At 44.5% G+C, this 21,392-nt stretch overlaps 1 protein-coding gene across 5 annotated transcripts in view; it reads right to left on the bottom strand.

The window, feature by feature from the left end:
• Positions 1-677: 677 nt before the first annotated feature.
• usp16 (ubiquitin specific peptidase 16) overlaps positions 678-21,392 on the bottom strand; it is a 35,162-nt gene continuing 14,447 nt past the window's right edge. For all 5 annotated transcript variants that reach the window (XM_036965702.1, XM_036965698.1, XM_036965699.1 and 2 more), the window contains 5 exons: positions 18,062-18,280; positions 14,194-14,288; positions 12,189-12,275; positions 11,377-11,524; positions 678-2,102 (listed from right to left, as the gene is read on the bottom strand). In XM_036965702.1, coding sequence (XP_036821597.1) covers positions 1,981-2,102; positions 11,377-11,524; positions 12,189-12,275; positions 14,194-14,288; positions 18,062-18,280 — 671 coding nt within the window. In that variant the 3' untranslated portion in view covers positions 678-1,980. The remainder of the gene's footprint in view (positions 2,103-11,376; positions 11,525-12,188; positions 12,276-14,193; positions 14,289-18,061; positions 18,281-21,392) is intronic.

Genomic DNA, 21,392 nt, shown 5'->3' with positions numbered 1-21,392 from the left:
GTATCACTCAAGTGTTTAATTACTATATTGTAATTATTTTGCCACTATGGCCTATTTATTGCATTACCTCCCTAATCTTACTTTTTAAAATTTATTTTTAAATTTAACTAGGCAAGTCAGTTAAGAACAAACTCTTATTTTCAATGACGGCCTGGGAACAGTGGGTTAACTGACTTGTTCACTACATTTGCACACACTGTATATAGCCTTTTCTATTGTGTTATTGACTGTACGTTTGTTTACTCCATGTGTAACTCTGTGTTGTTGTTTGTGTCACTGCTATGCTTTATCTTGGCCAGGTCACAGTTTGTAAATGAGAACTTGTTCTCAACTAGCCCACCTGGTTAAATAAAGGTGAAAAAAAATCTACAAGTTATAGCAGAGTCCTCTATCTCAGGCACACATTTTCAAAGTTGCCAAAATTCCACGTGCGTTCACTTATATCAGTGCACTCTTAACAACCTAACCATTACTAAACTTCTATTTGATCAAATAAGCCTCACGTAGCAAATAATTTTACTAGACACATTTTGGGCGGAGTAAAACCTCTCGCTTCACCTCTTCCTCTCTGATTTGACTGCGCATGTCAAAAAGACAAGTAAACAGTGACCATTAGCGGCTGTTCAGGCTAGTCCAAACCCAATTGCGTCACAGCAAAATAAGTCAGTCGAATTTTCCCGTATTTCAAGCTTTTTAATTTGCATCTTGACAACACAATATAAAAAGTACTCAAATAAAAATGTCAAAAATTATCGTTTTTTTTCCCCACTGATAGCTTTTAACAATTTAAAGGAGCACTATGCAGAAATATTTGCTATTTCCTGGTTGCTAAAATTATAATTTTCCTAATTACAGTTCGTGAAGAATAGTGTAGAGAATAATTGTACCATCTTAACCTCTGTGAAATATATTTTACATCACCAAAAATATTGTATTTTCAGAAATAGAACACATGGAACATATCTGCCAATTCTTAAACTTGCTTTAATAAGAATGACAGATCTATAACTGCACTTCTATGTGAATTTGGTCAGGTCTGCCCAAAATGTCACATATTGCAGCAATAATAATAATAATAATAATAAAAAAGGTATTGGCAGGTTTATTTTGCTTCTACTGTGTAACACACCAAGCAATCAGACAGATCAATCAACAAACTCTTCTATGGTTTCATGTCTAAGAGGAATAGAACGGCTGGATGGCACCTGATTTCCAATTTAGACCTCTGATCAAAATGTAGTGCCCTTATACACGGTGCAATTTGGGACGCACACAATGATCTGTGCTCCCTTCTTTCTTTCTAGGAAAACACTGTATAGGTCACATATGCACAGTAAAAAAAAATACTTGGGGATTCTTTTTATGTCCATTACTGATACAATTAATTCATAGAAAAAAACTTCCAAGCTAAATATTGTTCGTTTTGGGACATCCCCAGTCATGATCTTAATTAATTATCTTTGTCAAAGTCTCAAATGTCACCCTCATTTTTTTTATTTTTAATTCCCTATTTTAGTGCACTGCTTTTGAACAGGACAAATAGGGTTCTGGTCAAAAGTAGTGCACCACATAGGGAATAGGGTTTCATTTAAGACACAACCCTTTATATTGATTATAAAAAAAATAAAATAAAAACACCCCACTCGTATTCACTCTGCACTTCATCTGGCTGATATCAATACCAGTACAATGTCTCAGGCCATGAGTAGTGCACTATGTAGGGAATAGGGCATTTATAGTGCACTAAATTTGGCCGGGAAAAGCCTCATAAGGCTGCATAATAAGGCTCTGGCCAAAAGTAGTGCACTACGGCTGCGTCTAAAACAGCCAGCGCAATTCTGATCTTTTGCCCAAGTATTGGAATAAGATCTGATCGGTCAAAAGACCAATTATTGTCTAAAGATCAGAACCAGGGCTGCCCGTGTAAACCCAGCCAACAGTATGTAGGTAAATAGGGTACAAGTTGGGACGTAGGCAGGTCTAGGAGATCCTCTCGTAGAATAGGAGGTAGGCTTGGCAGCTCTGCACTTTGCTCTCCGTGACTGGCTGCACACTACTGTCACTCACGTGGAACCACGCCCCTTTCACCGGCTCTGGCTCGCCTTAGGGGAGAAGGAAGCAGAGAGGTAATGGGTGTTAAGTTTAGTTTATTTTTATGTGTAGAAACAACAAGCTCGTATTTTGGGTTCTGATGAGGTTCGACAATCAAACTAAGCTCCTCATTAAGAAGTTATACTATAAAAAAATAATCAATGGCTAGTCTTTATATATCAATAATCGAAATGCCCCAAAATGGATGTACCAAGATGGCTACTGTGTGCTTTAAAAAAAAGGGTCAATGTTTCCATGAACTTGTCCAGTGATTTATTTTGTTGTTGTTGTCAAACGTTTATCATAGAAATTAGACAACAATTGCCACGGTGCGTTTCCCACGAAGTGTCTTGTGTGGACAAAAGCAGCTGGAGGTAATGACATCACACCTTCATTTTTTATTAAATCTAGAATGTCGAGAAAAAGATGTGGTTGAAGTGTTTCCATTGTCCTACTAGGGTTATGATGCATTCGGCTGAGCGTACCACCCTTAGTAGCCAGCCTGTATGCCCTGCCAAGTAGCCAGCCTGTATGCCCTGCCAAGTAGCCAGCCTGTATGCCCTGCCAAGTAGCCAGCCTGTATGCCCTGCCAAGTAGCCAGCCTGTATGCCCTGCCAAGTAGCTAGCCTGTATGCCCTGCCAAGTAGCCAGCCTGTATGCCCTGCCAAGTAGCCAGCCTGTATGCCCTGCCAAGTAGCCAGCCTGTATGCCCTGCCAAGTAGCCAGCCTGTATGCCCTGCCAAGTAGCCAGCCTGTATGCCCTGCCAAGTAGCCAGCCTGTATGCCCTGCCAAGTAGCCAGCATGTATGCCCTGCCAAGTAGCCAGCATGTATGCCCTGCCAAGTAGCCAGCCTGTATGCCCTGCCAAGTAGCCAGCCTGTATGCCCTGCCAAGTAGCCAGCCTGTATGCCCTGCCAAGTAGCTAGCCTGTATGCCCTGCCAAGTAGCCAGCCTGTATGCCCTACCAAGTAGCCAGCCTGTATGCCCTGCCAAGTAGCCAGCCTGTATGCCCTGCCAAGTAGCCAGCCTGTATGCCCTGCCAAGTAGCCAGCCTGTATGCCCTGCCAAGTAGCCAGCCTGTATGCCCTGCCAAGTAGCCAGCCTGTATGCCCTGCCAAGTAGCCAGCCTGTATGCCCTGCCAAGTAGCCAGCCAGTATGCCCTGGCAAGTAGCCAGCCTGTATGCCCTGGCAAGTAGCCAGCCTGTATGCCCTGGCAAGTAGCCAGCCTGTATGCCCTGCCAAGTAGCCAGCCTGTATGCCCTGCCAAGTAGCCAGCCTGTATGCCCTGCCAAGTAGCCAGCCTGTATGCCCTGCCAAGTAGCCAGCCTGTATGCCCTGCCAAGTAGCCAGCCTGTATGCCCTGCCAAGTAGCCAGCCTGTATGCCCTGCCAAGTAGCCAGCCTGTATGCCCTGCCAAGTAGCCAGCCTGTATGCCCTTGCTCACCTATCATGTCTCTGGTAGGCCGCAAAAACCAGCATGGATAGAATACAAAAATTGACTAAACATTTGCCATATTCTAATAGTTCTCATGTGCCAACATATCGCCATGGTGCACAGTAACTCACGCAGGCCTTGATTATCTTAAAACAATGATGGTGAAACTGCAACGTGAAGCAATTCAGACACTCTTATTAAAAAGGCAATCTTCGTCCTGCAAAGAAACAATATTTTATTGGTAAAAAAAACATTTAGAATTAAATGTGGAGTGACGTTTTATATTTGATAACATCATGATACCAGCATACCTTAAATTATTCGGCAATTATAATTTACAAAAAATAAATATATATATATATATAGTTTCCATCAACATTTGTCGCAATAAAGACAGTTGGGGAAAAAATAAAATATGTATAACGCATAAGAAATATTTTGCTGCGTTTTGTAAACGCAGATCTAAAATGGTTCTTATTGTAATTTCTGCTCAGCGTCAGACTCATTTTGTGCTTCAGTTTCACTTCTGAACTCTTGAGAATTCAACAATATTCTATCAGCAGACAGCACTCTGATGTGGAGCTACTGTTCTCCATCATTCTATCAGCAGACAGCACTCTGACTGATGTGGAGCTACTGTTCTCCATCATTCTATCAGCAGACAGCACTCTGACTGATGTGGAGCTACTGTTCTCCGTCATTCTATCAGTAGACAGCACTCTGACTGATGTGGAGCTACTGTTCTCCATCATTCTATCAGCAGACAGCACTCTGACTGATGTGGAGCTACTGTTCTCCATCATTCTATCAGTAGACAGCACTCTGACTGATGTGGAGCTACTGTTCTCCATCATTCTATCAGCAGACAGCACTCTGACTGATGTGTAGCTACTGTTCTCCATCATTCTATCAGTAGACAGCACTCTGACTGATGTGGAGCTACTGTTCTCCATCATTCTATCAGCAGACAGCACTCTGACTGATGTGGAGCTACTGTTCTCCATCATTCTATCAGTAGACAGCACTCTGACTGATGTGGAGCTACTGTTCTCCATCATTCTATCAGCAGACAGCACTCTGACTGATGTGGAGCTACTGTTCTCCATCATTCTATCAGCAGACAGACTGATGTGGAGCTACTGTTCTCCATCATTCTATCAGCAGACAGCTCTCTGATGTGGAGCTACTGTTCTCCGTCATTCTATAAGCAGACTGACTGATGTGGAGCTACTGTTCTCCATCATTCTATCAGCAGACAGCACTCTGACTGATGTGGAGCTACTGTTCTCCATCATTCTATCAGCAGACAGCTCTCTGATGTGGAGCTACTGTTCTCCGTCATTCTATAAGCAGACTGACTGATGTGGAGCTACTGTTCTCCATCATTCTATCAGCAGACAGCACTCTGACTGATGTGGAGCTACTGTTCTCCATCATTCTATCAGCAGACAGCTCTCTGATGTGGAGCTACTGTTCTCCATCATTCTATCAGCAGACTGACTGATGTGGAGCTACTGTTCTCCATCATTCTATCAGCAGACAGACTGATGTGGAGCTACTGTTCTCCATCATTCTATCAGCAGACAGCACTCGAACTGATGTGTAGCTACTGTTCTCCATCATTCTATCAGCAGACTGACTGATGTGGAGCTACTGTTCTCCATCATTCTATCAGCAGACAGCACTCTAACTGATGTGTAGCTACTGTTCTCCATCATTCTATCAGCAGACTGACTGATGTGGAGCTACTGTTCTCCATCATTCTATCAGCAGACAGCACTCTAACTGATGTGTAGCTACTGTTCTCCATCATTCTATCAGCAGACAGCACTGATGTGGAGCTACTGTTCTCCATCATTCTATCAGCAGACAGCACTCTGACTGATGTGGAGCTACTGTTCTCCATCATTCTATCAGCAGACAGCACTCTAACTGATGTGGAGCTACTGTTCTCCATCATTCTATCAGCAGACAGCACTCTGACTGATGTAGAGCTACTGTTCTCCATCATTCTATCAGCAGACAGCACTCTGACTGATGTGTAGCTACTGTTCTCCATCATTCTATCAGCAGACAGCACTGATGTGTAGCTACTGTTCTCCATCATTCTATCAGCAGACAGCACTCTGACTGATGTGGAGCTACTGTTCTCCATCATTCTATCAGCAGACAGCTCTCTGATGTGGAGCTACTGTTCTCCATCATTCTATCAGCAGACTGACTGATGTGGAGCTACTGTTCTCCATCATTCTATCAGCAGACAGACTGATGTGGAGCTACTGTTCTCCATCATTCTATCAGCAGACAGCACTCTAACTGATGTGTAGCTACTGTTCTCCATCATTCTATCAGCAGACTGACTGATGTGGAGCTACTGTTCTCCATCATTCTATCAGCAGACAGCACTCTAACTGATGTGTAGCTACTGTTCTCCATCATTCTATCAGCAGACTGACTGATGTGGAGCTACTGTTCTCCATCATTCTATCAGCAGACAGCACTCTAACTGATGTGTAGCTACTGTTCTCCATCATTCTATCAGCAGACAGCACTGATGTGGAGCTACTGTTCTCCATCATTCTATCAGTAGACAGCACTCTGACTGATGTGGAGCTACTGTTCTCCATCATTCTATCAGCAGACATCTCTCTGATGTGGAGCTACTGTTCTCCATCATTCTATCAGCAGACTGACTGATGTGGAGCTACTGTTCTCCATCATTCTATCAGCAGACATCTCTCTGATGTGGAGCTACTGTTCTCCATCATTCTATCAGCAGATAGCACTGATGTGGAGCTACTGTTCTCCATCATTCTATCAGTAGACAGACTGATGTGGAGCTACTGTTCTCCATCATTCTATCAGTAGACAGACTGATGTGGAGCTACTGTTCTCCATCATTCTATCAGCAGACAGCCCTCTGACTGATGTGGAGCTACTGTTCTCCATCATTCTATCAGCAGACAGCACTCTGACTGATGTGGAGCTACTGTTCTCCATCATTCCATCAGCAGACAGCACTCTGACTGATGTGTAGCTACTGTTCTCCATCATTCTATCAGCAGACAGCACTGATGTGTAGCTACTGTTCTCCATCATTCTATCAGCAGACAGCACTCTGACTGATGTGGAGCTACTGTTCTCCATCATTCTATCAGCAGACAGCTCCCTGACTGATGTGGAGCTACTGTTCTCCATCATTCTATCAGCAGACATCTCTCTGATGTGGAGCTACTGTTCTCCATCATTCTATCAGCAGAGACTGATGTGGAGCTACTGTTCTCCATCATTCTATCAGCAGACATCTCTCTGATGTGGAGCTACTGTTCTCCATCATTCTATCAGCAGACAGCACTGATGTGGAGCTACTGTTCTCCATCATTCTATCAGTAGACAGACTGATGTGGAGCTACTGTTCTCCATCATTCTATCAGTAGACAGACTGATGTGGAGCTACTGTTCTCCATCATTCTATCAGCAGACAGCACTGATGTGGAGCTACTGTTCTCCATCATTCTATCAGCAGACAGCCCTCTGACTGATGTGGAGCTACTGTTCTCCATCATTCTATCAGCAGACAGCACTCTGACTGATGTGGAGCTACTGTTCTCCATCATTCCATCAGCAGACAGCACTCTGACTGATGTGGAGCTACTGTTCTCCATCATTCTATCAGCAGACAGCACTCTGACTGATGTGTAGCTACTGTTCTCCATCATTCTATCAGCAGACAGCACTGATGTGTAGCTACTGTTCTCCATCATTCTATCAGCAGACAGCACTCTGACTGATGTGGAGCTACTGTTCTCCATCATTCTATCAGCAGACAGCTCTCTGATGTGGAGCTACTGTTCTCCATCATTCTATCAGCAGACATCTCTCTGATGTGGAGCTACTGTTTTCCATCATTCTATCAGCAGACATCTCTCTGATGTGGAGCTACTGTTCTCCATCATTCTATCAGCAGACAGCACTGACTGATGTGGAGCTACTGTTCTCCATCATTCTATCAGCAGACAGACTGATGTGGAGCTACTGTTCTCCATCATTCTATCAGCAGACAGACTGATGTGGAGCTACTGTTCTCCATCATTCTATCAGCAGACAGCAGTCTGACTGATGTGGAGCTACTGTTTTCCATCATTCTATCAGCAGACAGCAGTCTGACTGATGTGGAGCTACTGTTTTCCATCATTCTATCAACAGACAGACTGATGTGGAGCTACTGTCCTCCATCATTCTATCAGCAGACAGCAGTCTGACTGATGTGGAGCTACTGTTCTCCATCATTCTATCAACAGACAGACTGATGTGGAGCTACTGTCCTCCATCATTCTATCAGCAGACAGCAGTCTGACTGATGTGGAGCTACTGTTCTCCATCATTCTATCAACAGACAGACTCATGTGGAGCTACTGTTCTCCATCATTCTATCAGCAGACAGCAGTCTGACTGATGTGGAGCTACTGTTTTCCATCATTCTATCAGCAGACAGCAGTCTGACTGATGTGGAGCTACTGTTTTCCATCATTCTATCAACAGACAGACTGATGTGGAGCTACTGTCCTCCATCATTCTATCAGCAGACAGCAGTCTGACTGATGTGGAGCTACTGTTCTCCATCATTCTATCAACAGACAGACTGATGTGGAGCTACTGTCCTCCATCATTCTATCAGCAGACAGCAGTCTGACTGATGTGGAGCTACTGTTCTCCATCATTCTATCAACAGACAGACTCATGTGGAGCTACTGTTCTCCATCATTCTATCAGCAGACAGCAGTCTGACTGATGTGGAGCTACTGTTTTCCATCATTCTATCAGCAGACAGCACTCTGACTGATGTGGAGCTACTGTTCTCCATCATTCTATCAGCAGACATCTCTCTGATGTGGAGCTACTGTTCTCCATCATTCTATCAGCAGACATCTCTCTGATGTGGAGCTACTGTTCTCCATCATTCTATCAGCAGACAGCACTCTGACTGATGTGGAGCTCCTGTTCTCCATCATTCTATCAGCAGACAGACTGATGTGGAGCTACTGTTCTCCATCATTCTATCAGCAGACAGACTGATGTGGAGCTACTGTTCTCCATCATTCTATCAGCAGACAGCAGTCTGACTGATGTGGAGCTACTGTTTTCCATCATTCTATCAGCAGACAGCAGTCTGACTGATGTGGAGCTACTGTTTTCCATCATTCTATCAGCAGACAGCAGTCTGACTGATGTGGAGCTACTGTTTTCCATCATTCTATCAACAGACAGACTGATGTGGAGCTACTGTCCTCCATCATTCTATCAGCAGACAGCAGTCTGACTGATGTGGAGCTACTGTTCTCCATCATTCTATCAACAGACAGACTGATGTGGAGCTACTGTCCTCCATCATTCTATCAGCAGACAGCAGTCTGACTGATGTGGAGCTACTGTTCTCCATCATTCTATCAACAGACAGACTCATGTGGAGCTACTGTTCTCCATCATTCTATCAGCAGACAGCAGTCTGACTGATGTGGAGCTACTGTTTTCCATCATTCTATCAGCAGACAGCAGTCTGACTGATGTGGAGCTACTGTTTTCCATCATTCTATCAACAGACAGACTGATGTGGAGCTACTGTCCTCCATCATTCTATCAGCAGACAGCAGTCTGACTGATGTGGAGCTACTGTTCTCCATCATTCTATCAACAGACAGACTGATGTGGAGCTACTGTCCTCCATCATTCTATCAGCAGACAGCAGTCTGACTGATGTGGAGCTACTGTTCTCCATCATTCTATCAACAGACAGACTCATGTGGAGCTACTGTTCTCCATCATTCTATCAGCAGACAGCAGTCTGACTGATGTGGAGCTACTGTTTTCCATCATTCTATCAGCAGACAGCACTCTGACTGATGTGGAGCTACTGTTCTCCATCATTCTATCAGCAGACAGCACTCTGATGTGGAGCTACTGTTCTCCATCATTCTATCAGCAGACAGCTCCCTGACTGATGTGGAGCTACTGTTCTCTGGTACTTTTCTCACTGCAGCCTATATTTCACCAGTAAAATGCAAGATTAACTTTAAGCAAAATAATAGGAAATAAAGATGGCTGCATTCTTTCTATGATAGGCCTAAACATTAGGAAATATAATGACCCCGGCATCGTTTTTGCAAAAAAATAAAAAAATAAAATAAAGACCTTGCTTTTTTCATTGTAAGCTCATTTACTTGTGAGGCTTGCCAGCCTAATAGCATCTGCACTTCTGTTGTCACATGATGAAAATGAAGCCATTTTCTGCTGAATGTGTTGTGTTTTCTGTGAAGGAACACTAGTCGCGTTTTCTGTGAAGGAACACTCTAGTCGCGTTTTCTGTGAAGGAACACTCTAGTCGCGTTTTCTGTGAAGGAACACTCTAGTCGCGTTCTCTGTGAAGGAACACTAGTCGCGTTTTCTGTGAAGGAACACTAGTCACGTTCTCTGTGAAGGAACACTCTAGTCGCGTTTTCTGTGAAGGAACACTAGTCGCGTTTTCTGTGAAGGAACACTAGTCGCGTTTTCTGTGAAGGAACACTAGTCACGTTCTCTGTGAAGGAACACTCTAGTCGCGTTTTCTGTGAAGGAACACTAGTCGCGTTTTCTGTGAAGGAACACTAGTCGCGTTCTCTGTGAAGGAACACTAGTCGCGTTTTCTGTGAAGGAACACTAGTCACGTTCTCTGTGAAGGAACACTAGTCACGTTCTCTGTGAAGGAACACTCTAGTCGCGTTCTCTGTGAAGGAACACTCTAGTCGCGTTTTCTGTGAAGGAACACTAGTCGCGTTTTCTGTGAAGGAACACTCTAGTCGCGTTTTCTGTGAAGGAACACTAGTCGCGTTTTCTGTGAAGGAACACTAGTTGCGTTCTCTGTGAAGGAACACTCTAGTCGCGTTCTCTGTGAAGGAACACTCTAGTCACGTTCTCTGTGAAGGAACACTCTAGTCGCGTTTTCTGTGAAGGAACACTAGTCGCGTTTTCTGTGAAGGAACACTAGTCGCGTTTTCTGTGAAGGAACACTAGTTGCGTTTTCAAACAAAACAAAAACAGGACTTTCAATATAAAAAGCGACCCGTGTCAACACACCGCTGGGCTCACCTGTCGTGCTACCCACAAAACAAACACGTGACTGGCTCAACTGGCCTGGGGAACTAGGGTAAGCTTCATAATGTGAAATAATGTGACCGGTGACATGATGACCGCGGTACTGCACAAGTTGACTGCAGGTATTGACTTAAAAATATATATTTTTTAAATAGATCCAAATATTAAAATGTATAAAAAAATATATGTTTTTTAAAAGCAATAGTTGGCTATTTTCAAATACCCCGGTATATATATATATATATATATATATTTGATGGCACAAGCGGGTAGCCTAACCAACAGAGAGCCTGCAGTAGTCTAGACGGGAGATGACAAGTGCCTGGATTAGGACATGCGCCGCTTCCTGTGTGAGGAAAGGTCGTACTCTACAATACTTTAGGTGCTCATACAATATGCATTACGATACTGTGATTTTTATTGCGATTCCATTTTCGAACCACATTGCTCACACCGGATATCTGCTGCAGAGGGACAAGAGAGCCACGAGGAAAAACAATTCAATTAGTCATGAAAACAAAATCGGCTCCCTATTTAAAATGATGAAGAACGGAAAAATACTGGAGTTTTTGTGCAGGTACAGCCAACTAGCGCAAAAAAAAATAAAGATATATTGTCAAAATTAAAATCCCGGTATGTAACTATCTATTTTTGGATTGTTTCAAAATGACCAGTACAAACCCAACCGTCTGTTAAAGCTGTACATTAACAGCAGTCCTACCGTGTGTGCCCACTCCGTTGTGTGTCGTGGAGGGGCAGAAAGGTCTGGCTTTGACGTAGGCTGTATAATGGCCACTTCTCATAGTCCCACTGTGTTCTACTATACCATACAGACTGTAGAGCACCTGAGAGCCTCCCTCCGACACACCCTGAATACAAAACAAGAGAAACAACAGAACGTCAACATTCAAAATGGCCTACATTTACTCTGCCCATGGCACCAGACCAGGAACAACTCAGGACTCTATGCCCCATATATACAGTGCCTTGCGAAAGTATTCGGCCCCCTTGAACTTTGCGACCTTTTGCCACATTTCAGGCTTCAAACATAAAGATATAAAACTGTATTTGTTTGTGAAGAATCAACAACAAGTGGGACACAATCATGAAGTGGAATAATTTTGCACGACCAATTTTTCAGTTTTTGATTTGTTAAAGTTTGAAATATCCAATAAATGTTGTTCCACTTCATGATTGTGTCCCACTTGTTGTTGATTCTTCACAAAAAAATACAGTTTTATATCTTTATGTTTGAAGCCTGAAATGTGGCAAAAGGTCGCAAAGTTCAAGGGGGCCGAATACTTTCGCAAGGCACTGTATGTGTGTGTGTATATATATATATATATATATATATATATATATATATATATATATATATATATATATATATATATATATATATATTACACTAAGATACAGAACAAAACCTTGATTTTATTTTTAATTTCTACATGTTACATATTAACGTTTTATATATATATATATATTTTGAAAAGGTGTCATAAAAAAAGGTGTTATTTGAGTGTGTTTTACCTTGCATATGACAGAGCAGAATGGTGCTACGTCTAGAATGTGAGGGAAGTTGACGTGGCTGTTCACCTTACACACACTGTATCCAATCTGGACAGGAACAGAGGTAGGGACAGGGACAGAGGTAGGGACAGAGACAGAGGTAGAGACAGAGGTAGGGACAGGGACAGAGACAGAGGTAGAGACAGAGGTAGGGACAGGGACAGAGGTAGGGACAGAGGCAGAGACAGAGGTAGGGACAGGGACAGAGACAGAGGTAGGGAGAGGTAGGGACAGAGGCAGAGACAGGTAGGGACAGAGGTAGGGACAGAGACAGAGGTAGGGACAGAGACAGAGGTAGGGACAGAGACAGAGGTAGGGACAGAGACAGAGGTAGGGACAGAGACAGAGACAGGGACAGGGACAGAGGCAGGGACAGGGACAGAGGCAGGGACAGAGACAGAGGTAGGGACAGAGACAGAGGTAGGGACAGAGACAGAGACAAGTTACACACTTGAAAATCAAGAAGTCTTGAGGCTGTAATCGGTGCCAAAGGTGCTTCAACAAAGTACTGAGTAAAGGGTCTGAATACTTCTGTAAATGTGATATTTCAGTTCATTTTTATACATTTGCAAAAAAAAAAATACAAAATTGTTGCTTTGTCATTATGTTGATTTGGGGGGGGGGGGGGGGACGACGACAATTTAATCAATTTAAGAATGAGGCTTTAACGTAACATGATGTGGAAAAATCAAGGGGTCTGAATACTTTCCAAAATGCACTGTACACTTTTTTGGGGGGGGTTTGGTGCCCCAGAGGTGCCCAAAAAAAATATCTATGGGAAACACAGGCAGGTACATTAGTGTACTCTTCAGGGCTTTAGTGTTAGTGTTTAGTGCCGGGATTCAATCTGATGTCTCATTGTAGTGCACTTGACATGACATTTAAAAGGAGCAATCAGCAGTTTAAAACAATAATGAAGCATGCTCCCTGGCCCTGTTTTGGTAAACAGCTGAGGGATGGAGCTCGAGAAATGATACCACTCTCAAATGAATATGGATGCAAGGACCGACCATCCATCAAATCAACATTGTAGTTTTAACCATGTTATGAGGCTATATAAATGTTTGTTTACAAACGTTGGAGTAAAAGCAGCTTATATTTTGGGTTCTCGTGGAGTGCGACAGTTGAACGAAACCCATGGAGGCATTTAACAAGTTACATTCTTCACGAATCGAATGGGTACATATCATTAATTTATAAGTCCAAAAAATGGATGTAGCAACTAATGATTGACCTTTTACAATGTAATCTCCAATGGAGCCGACATCCTCAGCGTTTACTGCGAATGCCATCTTCGACAGAAAACGAGGAACACCGTTTTGTTTTTTTAAAATGCGCATTGTCGACTGTGTTCTACAGATTCAATCCAGCCCAAGAGCTCATGTTGTTGTGTGTAATTGGACGCAGTATAAACAGAGTGGTGGTAAAGGTTGTTAGTAAATAAGAAATTGTTCTTAACCGACTTGCCTAGTTCAATAAAAAAGGTGCAAGTAACTTAAACAAAAACACAATAGGTGTGGCACACTAATTGTATAATCGTGTAACCAACAATTGTGTATGAAAATCTTAATTAAAAAAGTCCTAAGTTATAATTTATAAAAAAAAGATCTACTTTATATTAAAGTCGAACAACTTTTACCCATAAGCAGCAAAGTAAAAGTAAGTGTGGTTTTTAACATCTAACAGCCGATATAAGAGGAGAAAGGTGACCAAACTGAAATGTGTTGTGGAAGTCCGAAGTCTGGTGGAATCCGTTGCTGCGGTAACACCGGAGTGGAGGAGAACTTGTATTTAAACCAGGTTTACTTTTACTTTGCTACTTTTGGATAAAGTTTGTGGACTTGAAGCTAAGCATTTATTTTTTATTAATAATAATTGCTATTTGAACAATTATAAAAAATGGTGACAAATAGCCATTATCCAAATGTCCATGACCGTCACGGCCCTAGTAGTTGGAGAGGGTTACCTGCTGGAACCTCTTCAAGTGAAGAGTTAGCACCGGAGGGGGAGACGAGATCAGCATTTGCTTCAGAGCATCTGTGTACACATTCTTCTTGGAGCCTAAACAACAAGCACACACACACACACACACACACCTTGTAAAATACACAATGACACACACACACACACCTTGTAAAAATACACAATGACATACACACATCTTGTAAAATACACAATGACATACACACACCTTGTAAAATACACAATGACACACACCTTGTAAAATACACAATGACACACACCTTGTAAAATACACAATGACACACACCTTGTAAAATACACAATGACACACACCTTGTAAAATACACAATGACACACACACACCCTGTAAAATCATTATGAAATATAATGTTGTTAGAGACTGGATGAATCATTATGAAATATGTTGTTAGACTGGATGAATCATTATGAAATATAATGTTGTTAGAGACTGGGTGAATCATTATGAAACTTATATTCACTTAGCCTATATTCCCATATTCACTTAGCCTATATTCCTATATTCACTTAGCCTATATTCCTATATTCACTTAGCCTATATTCCTATATTCACTTAGCCTATATTCCTATATTCACTTAGCCTATATTCCTATATTCACTTAGCCTATATTCCTATATTCACTTAGCCTATATTCCTATATTCACTTAGCCTATATTCCTATATTCACTTAGCCTATATTCCCATATTCACTTAGCCTATATTCCCATATTCACTTAGCCTATATTCCCATATTCACTTAGCCTATATTCCCATATTCACTTAGCCTATATTCCCATATTCACTTAGCCTATATTCCCATATTCACTTAGCCTATATTCCCATATTCACTTAGCCTATATTCCCATATTCACTTAGCCTATATTCCTATATTCACTTAGTCTATATTACTATATTCACTTAGCCTATATTACTATATTCACTTAGCCTATATTCCTATATTCACTTAGCCTATATTCCTATATTCACTTAGCCTATATTACTATATTCACTTAGCCTATATTACTATATTCACTTAGTCTATATTACTATATTCACTTAGCCTATATTCCTATATTCACTTAGCCTATATTCCCATATTCACTTAGCCTATATTACTATATTCACTTAGCCTATATTCCCATATTCACTTAGCCTATATTCCCATATTCACTTAGCCTATATTACTATATTCACTTAGCCTATATTCCCATATTCACTTAGCCTATATTCCCATATTCACTTAGCCTATATTCCCATATTCACTTAGTCTATATTACTATATTCACTTAGCCTATATTACTATATTCACTTAGCCTATATTACTATATTCACTTAGCCTATATTCCTATATTCACTTAGCCTATATTCCCATATTCACTTAGTCTATATTACTATATTCACTTAGCCTATATTACTATATTCACTTAGCCTATATTACTATATTCACTTAGCCTATATTCCTATATTTGACAGTTGGGCTATAGAACAAACTGGATGAATCATTATGAAATATAATGTGGTTAGAGACTGGACTAAGTTTTTCAGAAACTACTAGACGCTTCATAGTGAAGGGAGTGTCCGTTATTGAAAATATAAATGGAATTGGTTTAAGATATAGTTTAATGTCCAAGCATCTGGCGGAGAAACAATATTTTGTTTCTGGACATTTAGTGATGCTTTGGTGGAATTCTCTCCCCCACACACCCTGTCTGGCCTACGCTCTCCCCCACACACCCTGTCTGGCCTACGCTCTCCCCCACACACCCTGTCTGGCCTACACTCTCCCCCACACACCCTGTCTGGCCTACACTCTCCCCCACACACCCTGTCTGGCCTACACTCTCCCCGCACCCTGTCTGGCCTACGCTCTCCCCGCACCCCCTGTCTGGCCTACGCTCTCCCCGCACCCCCTGTCTGGCCTACGCTCTCCCCCACACACCCTGTCTGGCCTACGCTCTCCCCACACACCCTGTCTGGCCTACGCTCTCCCCGCACCCCCTGTCTGGCCTACGCTCTCCCCGCACCCCCTGTCTGGCCTACGCTCTCCCCGCACCCCCTGTCTGGCCTACGCTCTCCCCGCACCCCCTGTCTGGCCTACACTCTCCCCGCACCCCCTGTCTGGCCTACGCTCTCCCCGCACCCTCTGTCTGGCCTACGCTCTCCCCACACACCCTGTCTGGCCTACGCTCTCCCCGCACCCTGTCTGGCCTACGCTCTCCCCGCACCCCCTGTCTGGCCTACGCTCTCCCCGCACCCTGTCTGGCCTACGCTCTCCCCCACACACCGTCTGGCCTACGCTCTCCCCCACACACCCTGTCTGGCCTACGCTCTCCCCGCACCCCCTGTCTGGCCTACGCTCTCCCCCACACACCCTGTCTGGCCTACGCTCTCCCCCACACACCCTGTCTGGCCTACGCTCTCCCCGCCCCCTGTCTGGCCTACGCTCTCCCCGCCCCCTGTCTGGCCTACGCTCTCCCCGCCCCCTGTCTGGCCTACGCTCTCCCCGCCCCCTGTCTGGCCTACGCTCTCCCCGCCCCCTGTCTGGCCTACGCTCTCCCCGCCCCCTGTCTGGCCTACGCTCTCCCCGCACCCTGTCTGGCCTACGCTCTCCCCGCACCCTGTCTGGCCTACGCTCTCCCCACACCCCCTGTCTGGCCTACGCTCTCCCCACACCCCCTGTCTGGCCTACGCTCTCCCCACACCCCCTGTCTGGCCTACGCTCTCCCCACACCCCCTGTCTGGCCTACGCTCTCCCCACACCCCCTGTCTGGCCTACGCTCTCCCCACACCCCCTGTCTGGCCTACGCTCTCCCCACACCCCCTGTCTGGCCTACGCTCTCCCCACACCCCCTGTCTGGCCTACGCTCTCCCCACACCCCCTGTCTGGCCTACACTCTCCCCACACCCCCTGTCTGGCCTACACTCTCCCCACACCCCCTGTCTGGCCTACACTCTCCCCACACCCCCTGTCTGGCCTACACTCTCCCCACACCCCCTGTCTGGCCTACACTCTCCCCACACCCCCTGTCTGGCCTACACTCTCCCCACACCCCCTGTCTGGCCTACACTCTCCCCACACCCCCTGTCTGGCCTACACTCTCCCCACACCCCCTGTCTGGCCTACACTCTCCCCACACCCCCTGTCTGGCCTACACTCTCCCCACACCCCCTGTCTGGCCTACACTCTCCCCACACCCCCTGTCTGGCCTACACTCTCCCCACATCCCCTGTCTGGCCTACACTCTCCCCACACCCCCTGTCTGGCCTACACTCTCCCCACACCCCCTGTCTGGCCTACACTCTCCCCACACCCTGTCTGGCCTACACTCTTCTCGTGTTCTGTAGGCTATATAACACGTCTTGAAATAGGCTATAGCATGCAGGTATGGGCTAATTACTCTGAATGTCACTTGTGTACTGCCCAGCGACGTGCTGCCCCGCGACCTGCTGCCCTGCTGCGTACTGTCCCGCTGCGTACTGTCCTGCTGCGTACTGTCCCGCTGCGTACTGTCCCGCTGCGTACTGTCCCGCTGCGTACTGTCCTGCTGCGTACTGTCCTGCTGCGTACTGCGAGACTCGATTCTTTACTGTGGGACACCAGTGAAATTCAAATAGGCTAAACCATCGTATGTCACGTCACAATGTCTTTGCCATCAACGATGGCCGATCGTAATATCGCCCAACCTTAACACACACACACACACACACAGTGGAAATCCATAGACCTAAACCATAGTACGCACACACACACACCTGGAACAGGACCAAACAGAATGACCATTCATGTTCATTAGTTTAAAAAAAGAGAGAGAAAAAGGAGAAAAAACATTGACAGAATATTTCAAAAACATACCTTCTGCAGCCTTGTTTTTGGTCTGTCTCTTGGTGCAGGTGACACAGAGAAGAGAGTTGTTCTGAGTGAGGTTCTCTACCTCTGTGAACTGGTAGAGACAGGACTCCACAGAGCACTCCTGGTTCTCTGGCGCCGCCCTGGTGGCCAGCGTGTGAAAGGCCAGTTTAGGATCCTGGTGAGAGACTGTGTACTCCTTCCCCTCCAGCTTTGTCTCCGTTTCTATTTTTAGGAATTACATTTTTTTTTCAGTGTTTTTTTTTGTAAATAACATTGAAAAAAAATATATATACACAAATATTTTGTTAACTTTAAAACACGATACAACAGGACTTTATGAAATTGACATCCATACTAGTGGTTATATCAACGGGGAGGGTTGGTTTAGGGTCATTAAATAGTGTGGATGAAGGGCAGGGTTGGTTCAGGGTCATTAAATAGTGTGGATGAAGGGCAGGGTTGGTTCAGGGTCAGTAAATAGTGTGGATGAAGGGCAGGGTTGGTTCAGGGTCAGTAAATAGTGTGGATGAAGGGCAGGGTTGGTTCAGGGTCAGTAAATAGTGTGGATGAAGGGCAGGGTTGGTTCAGGGTCAGTAAATAGTGTGGATGAAGGGCAGGGTTGGTTCAGGGTCATTAAATGGTGTGGATGAAGGGCAGGGTTGGTTCAGGGTCAGTAAATAGTGTGGATGAAGGGCAGGGTTGGTTCAGGGTCATTAAATGATGTGGATGAAGGGCAGGGTTGGTTCAGGGTCATTAAATAGTGTGGATGAAGGGCAGGGTTGGTTCAGGGTCATTAAATATTGTGGATGAAGGGCAGGGTTGGTTCAGGGTCATTAAATGGTGTGGATGAAGGGCAGGGTTGGTTCAGGGTCAGTAAATAGTGTGGATGAAGGGCAGGGTTGGTTCAGGGTCAGTAAATAGTGTGGATGAAGGGCAGGGTTGGTTCAGGGTCATTAAATGGTGTGGATGAAGGGCAGGGTTGGTTCAGGGTCAGTAAATAGTGTGGATGAAGGGCAGGGTTGGTTCAGGGTCATTAAATAGTGTGGATGAAGGGCAGGGTTGGTTCAGGGTTATTAAATAGTGTGGATGAAGGGCGGGGTTGGTTCAGGGTTATTAAATAGTGTGGATGAAGGGCAGGGTTGGTTCAGGGTCAGTAAATGGTGTGGATGAAGGGCAGGGTTGCTAGCAGGCAGAATGAATAAAGAGAAAATAATACCTTAAAACAATCCATACATTTATACTTTTTTTTGCAATTGATATCTACAGTGTATTTGGAAAGTATTCAGACCTCTTAACCTTTTCCCCACATTTAGTTACGTTACAGCCTTATTCTACAATTGATTAAGCTTTTTTTCAATTTTTTCAATCTACACACAATACCCCAATAATGATACAGCCAAAACAGGTTTTTAAACTTGAGTATTTTTTGTACTTTCATCCCCAAATGTCGTGACAGCCAATTGGTAGTTACAGTCTTGTCCCATCGCTGCAACTCCACTACTTACTTGGGAGAGGTGAAGGTCGAGAGCCATAGGTCCTCCGAAACATGACCCTGCCAAGCCGCACTGCTTCTTGACACACTGCTCGCTTAACCCGGAAGCCAGATGCACTAATGTGTCGGAGGATACACCATCCAGCTGGCGACCAGAGTCAGCTTGCCGGCGACCAGAGTCAGCTTGCCGGCGACCAGAGTCAGCTTGCCGGCGACCAGAGTCAGCTTGCCGGCTACCGGTCGGCCAAAAGGAGTCGCTACAGTGCGATGGGACAAGGAAATACTGTCCGGCCAAACACTCCCCTAAACCGGATGGCGCTGGGCCAATTGTGCGCCGCCTCATGGGACACCCGGTCACGGCTAGCTGTGGGATTGAACCCAGGTCTGTGGTGCCTTAGACCGCTGCGTCATTTGGGAGGATAAACACTTTTGCAAATGTAAAAAAAATACAGAAATACCTTATTTACAAGTATTCAGACCTTTTACTATGAGACTTGAAATTGAGCTCAGGTGCATCCAGTTTCTGTTGATCATCCTTGAGATGTTTCTACAACTTGATTGGAGTTGACCTGTGGTAAATTCCATTGATTGGACATGATTTGGAAAGGCACACACCTGTCTATATAAGGTCCCACAGTTGACAGTGCATGTCAGAGCAAAAACCAAGCCGTGAGGTCGAAGGAATTGTCCATAGAGCTCCGAGACAGGATTGTGTCGAGGCACAGATCTGGGGAAGGGTACCAAAACATTTCTTCAGCATTGAAGGTCCCCAAGAACACAGTGGCCTCCATCATTCTTAAATGGACAGCGCACTTGGAGTTTGTCAAAAGGCAAGATTGAACTCTTTGGCCTGAATGCCAGGAAACCTGGTACCATCCCTACAGTGAAGCATGGTGGTGGCAGCATCAAGATGTTGGGATGTTTTTCAGCGGCAGGGAGTCTAGTCAGGATCGACGGAAAGATGAACGGAGCAAAGTACAGAGAGATCCTTGATGAAAACCTGCTCCAGAGCGCTCAGGACCTCACAGTTGAGCGAAAGTTCACCTTCCAACAGGACAACGACCCTAAGCACACAGCCGAGACAATGCAGGAGTGGCTTCGGGACAAGTCTCTGAATGTCCTTGAGTGGCCCAGCCAGAGCCCGGACTTGAACACAATCAATCATCTCTGGAGAGACCTGAAAATATCAGTGCTGCGACGCTCCCCATAGAACCTGACAGAGCTTGAGAGGATCTGCAGAGAAGAATGGGAGAAACTCCCCAAATACAGGTTGTGCCAAGCTTGTAGCGTCTTACCCAAGAAGACTCGAGTCTGTAATCACTGCCAAAGATGCTTCAACAAAGTACTGAGTAAAGTCATAAGTGAGTAATACTTATGTAAATGTGATATTTCAGTAAAAAAAATATATCCAGATTGTCCAGATTGATGAGGGGGGAAAAAACTATTTAATACATTTTAGAATAAGGCTGTAACGTAACAAAATGTAGAAAAAGTCAAGGGGTCTGAATACTTTATGAATGAACTGTATAAGCTACTTTGAGGTTATCTGGCATTAGTGCATAAACCTAACTTTAAAGGGCCTAACCAACCGTAAGTGCACCAAGTAACCTACACACCAATCACCAAATGCTTTTGAGAACGGGTTGTTCCATGATGGCAAAAAAGGACTATGTCGGACTTTAATTCAATAAGAGAAACGTTGCGAAATGGCAAGTAGAATATAAAGAGAAGAGAGGGCCAGAAAGGTCATGTTTGGGAAAGACTTGGTAACGTGGTTGAACAAGGTAGCCGCTACGTTATGATGTGATGATTGTGAGGCGCTGTAAGCCTACACATTCAACA

The sequence above is a fragment of the Oncorhynchus mykiss genome, chromosome 27, assembly GCF_013265735.2.
Source record: "Oncorhynchus mykiss isolate Arlee chromosome 27, USDA_OmykA_1.1, whole genome shotgun sequence".
Classification (NCBI taxonomy): Eukaryota; Metazoa; Chordata; class Actinopteri; order Salmoniformes; family Salmonidae; genus Oncorhynchus; species Oncorhynchus mykiss.
The sequence above is the reverse complement of the archived record's forward strand: the minus strand, read 5'-3'. Positions and strand labels throughout refer to the sequence as shown.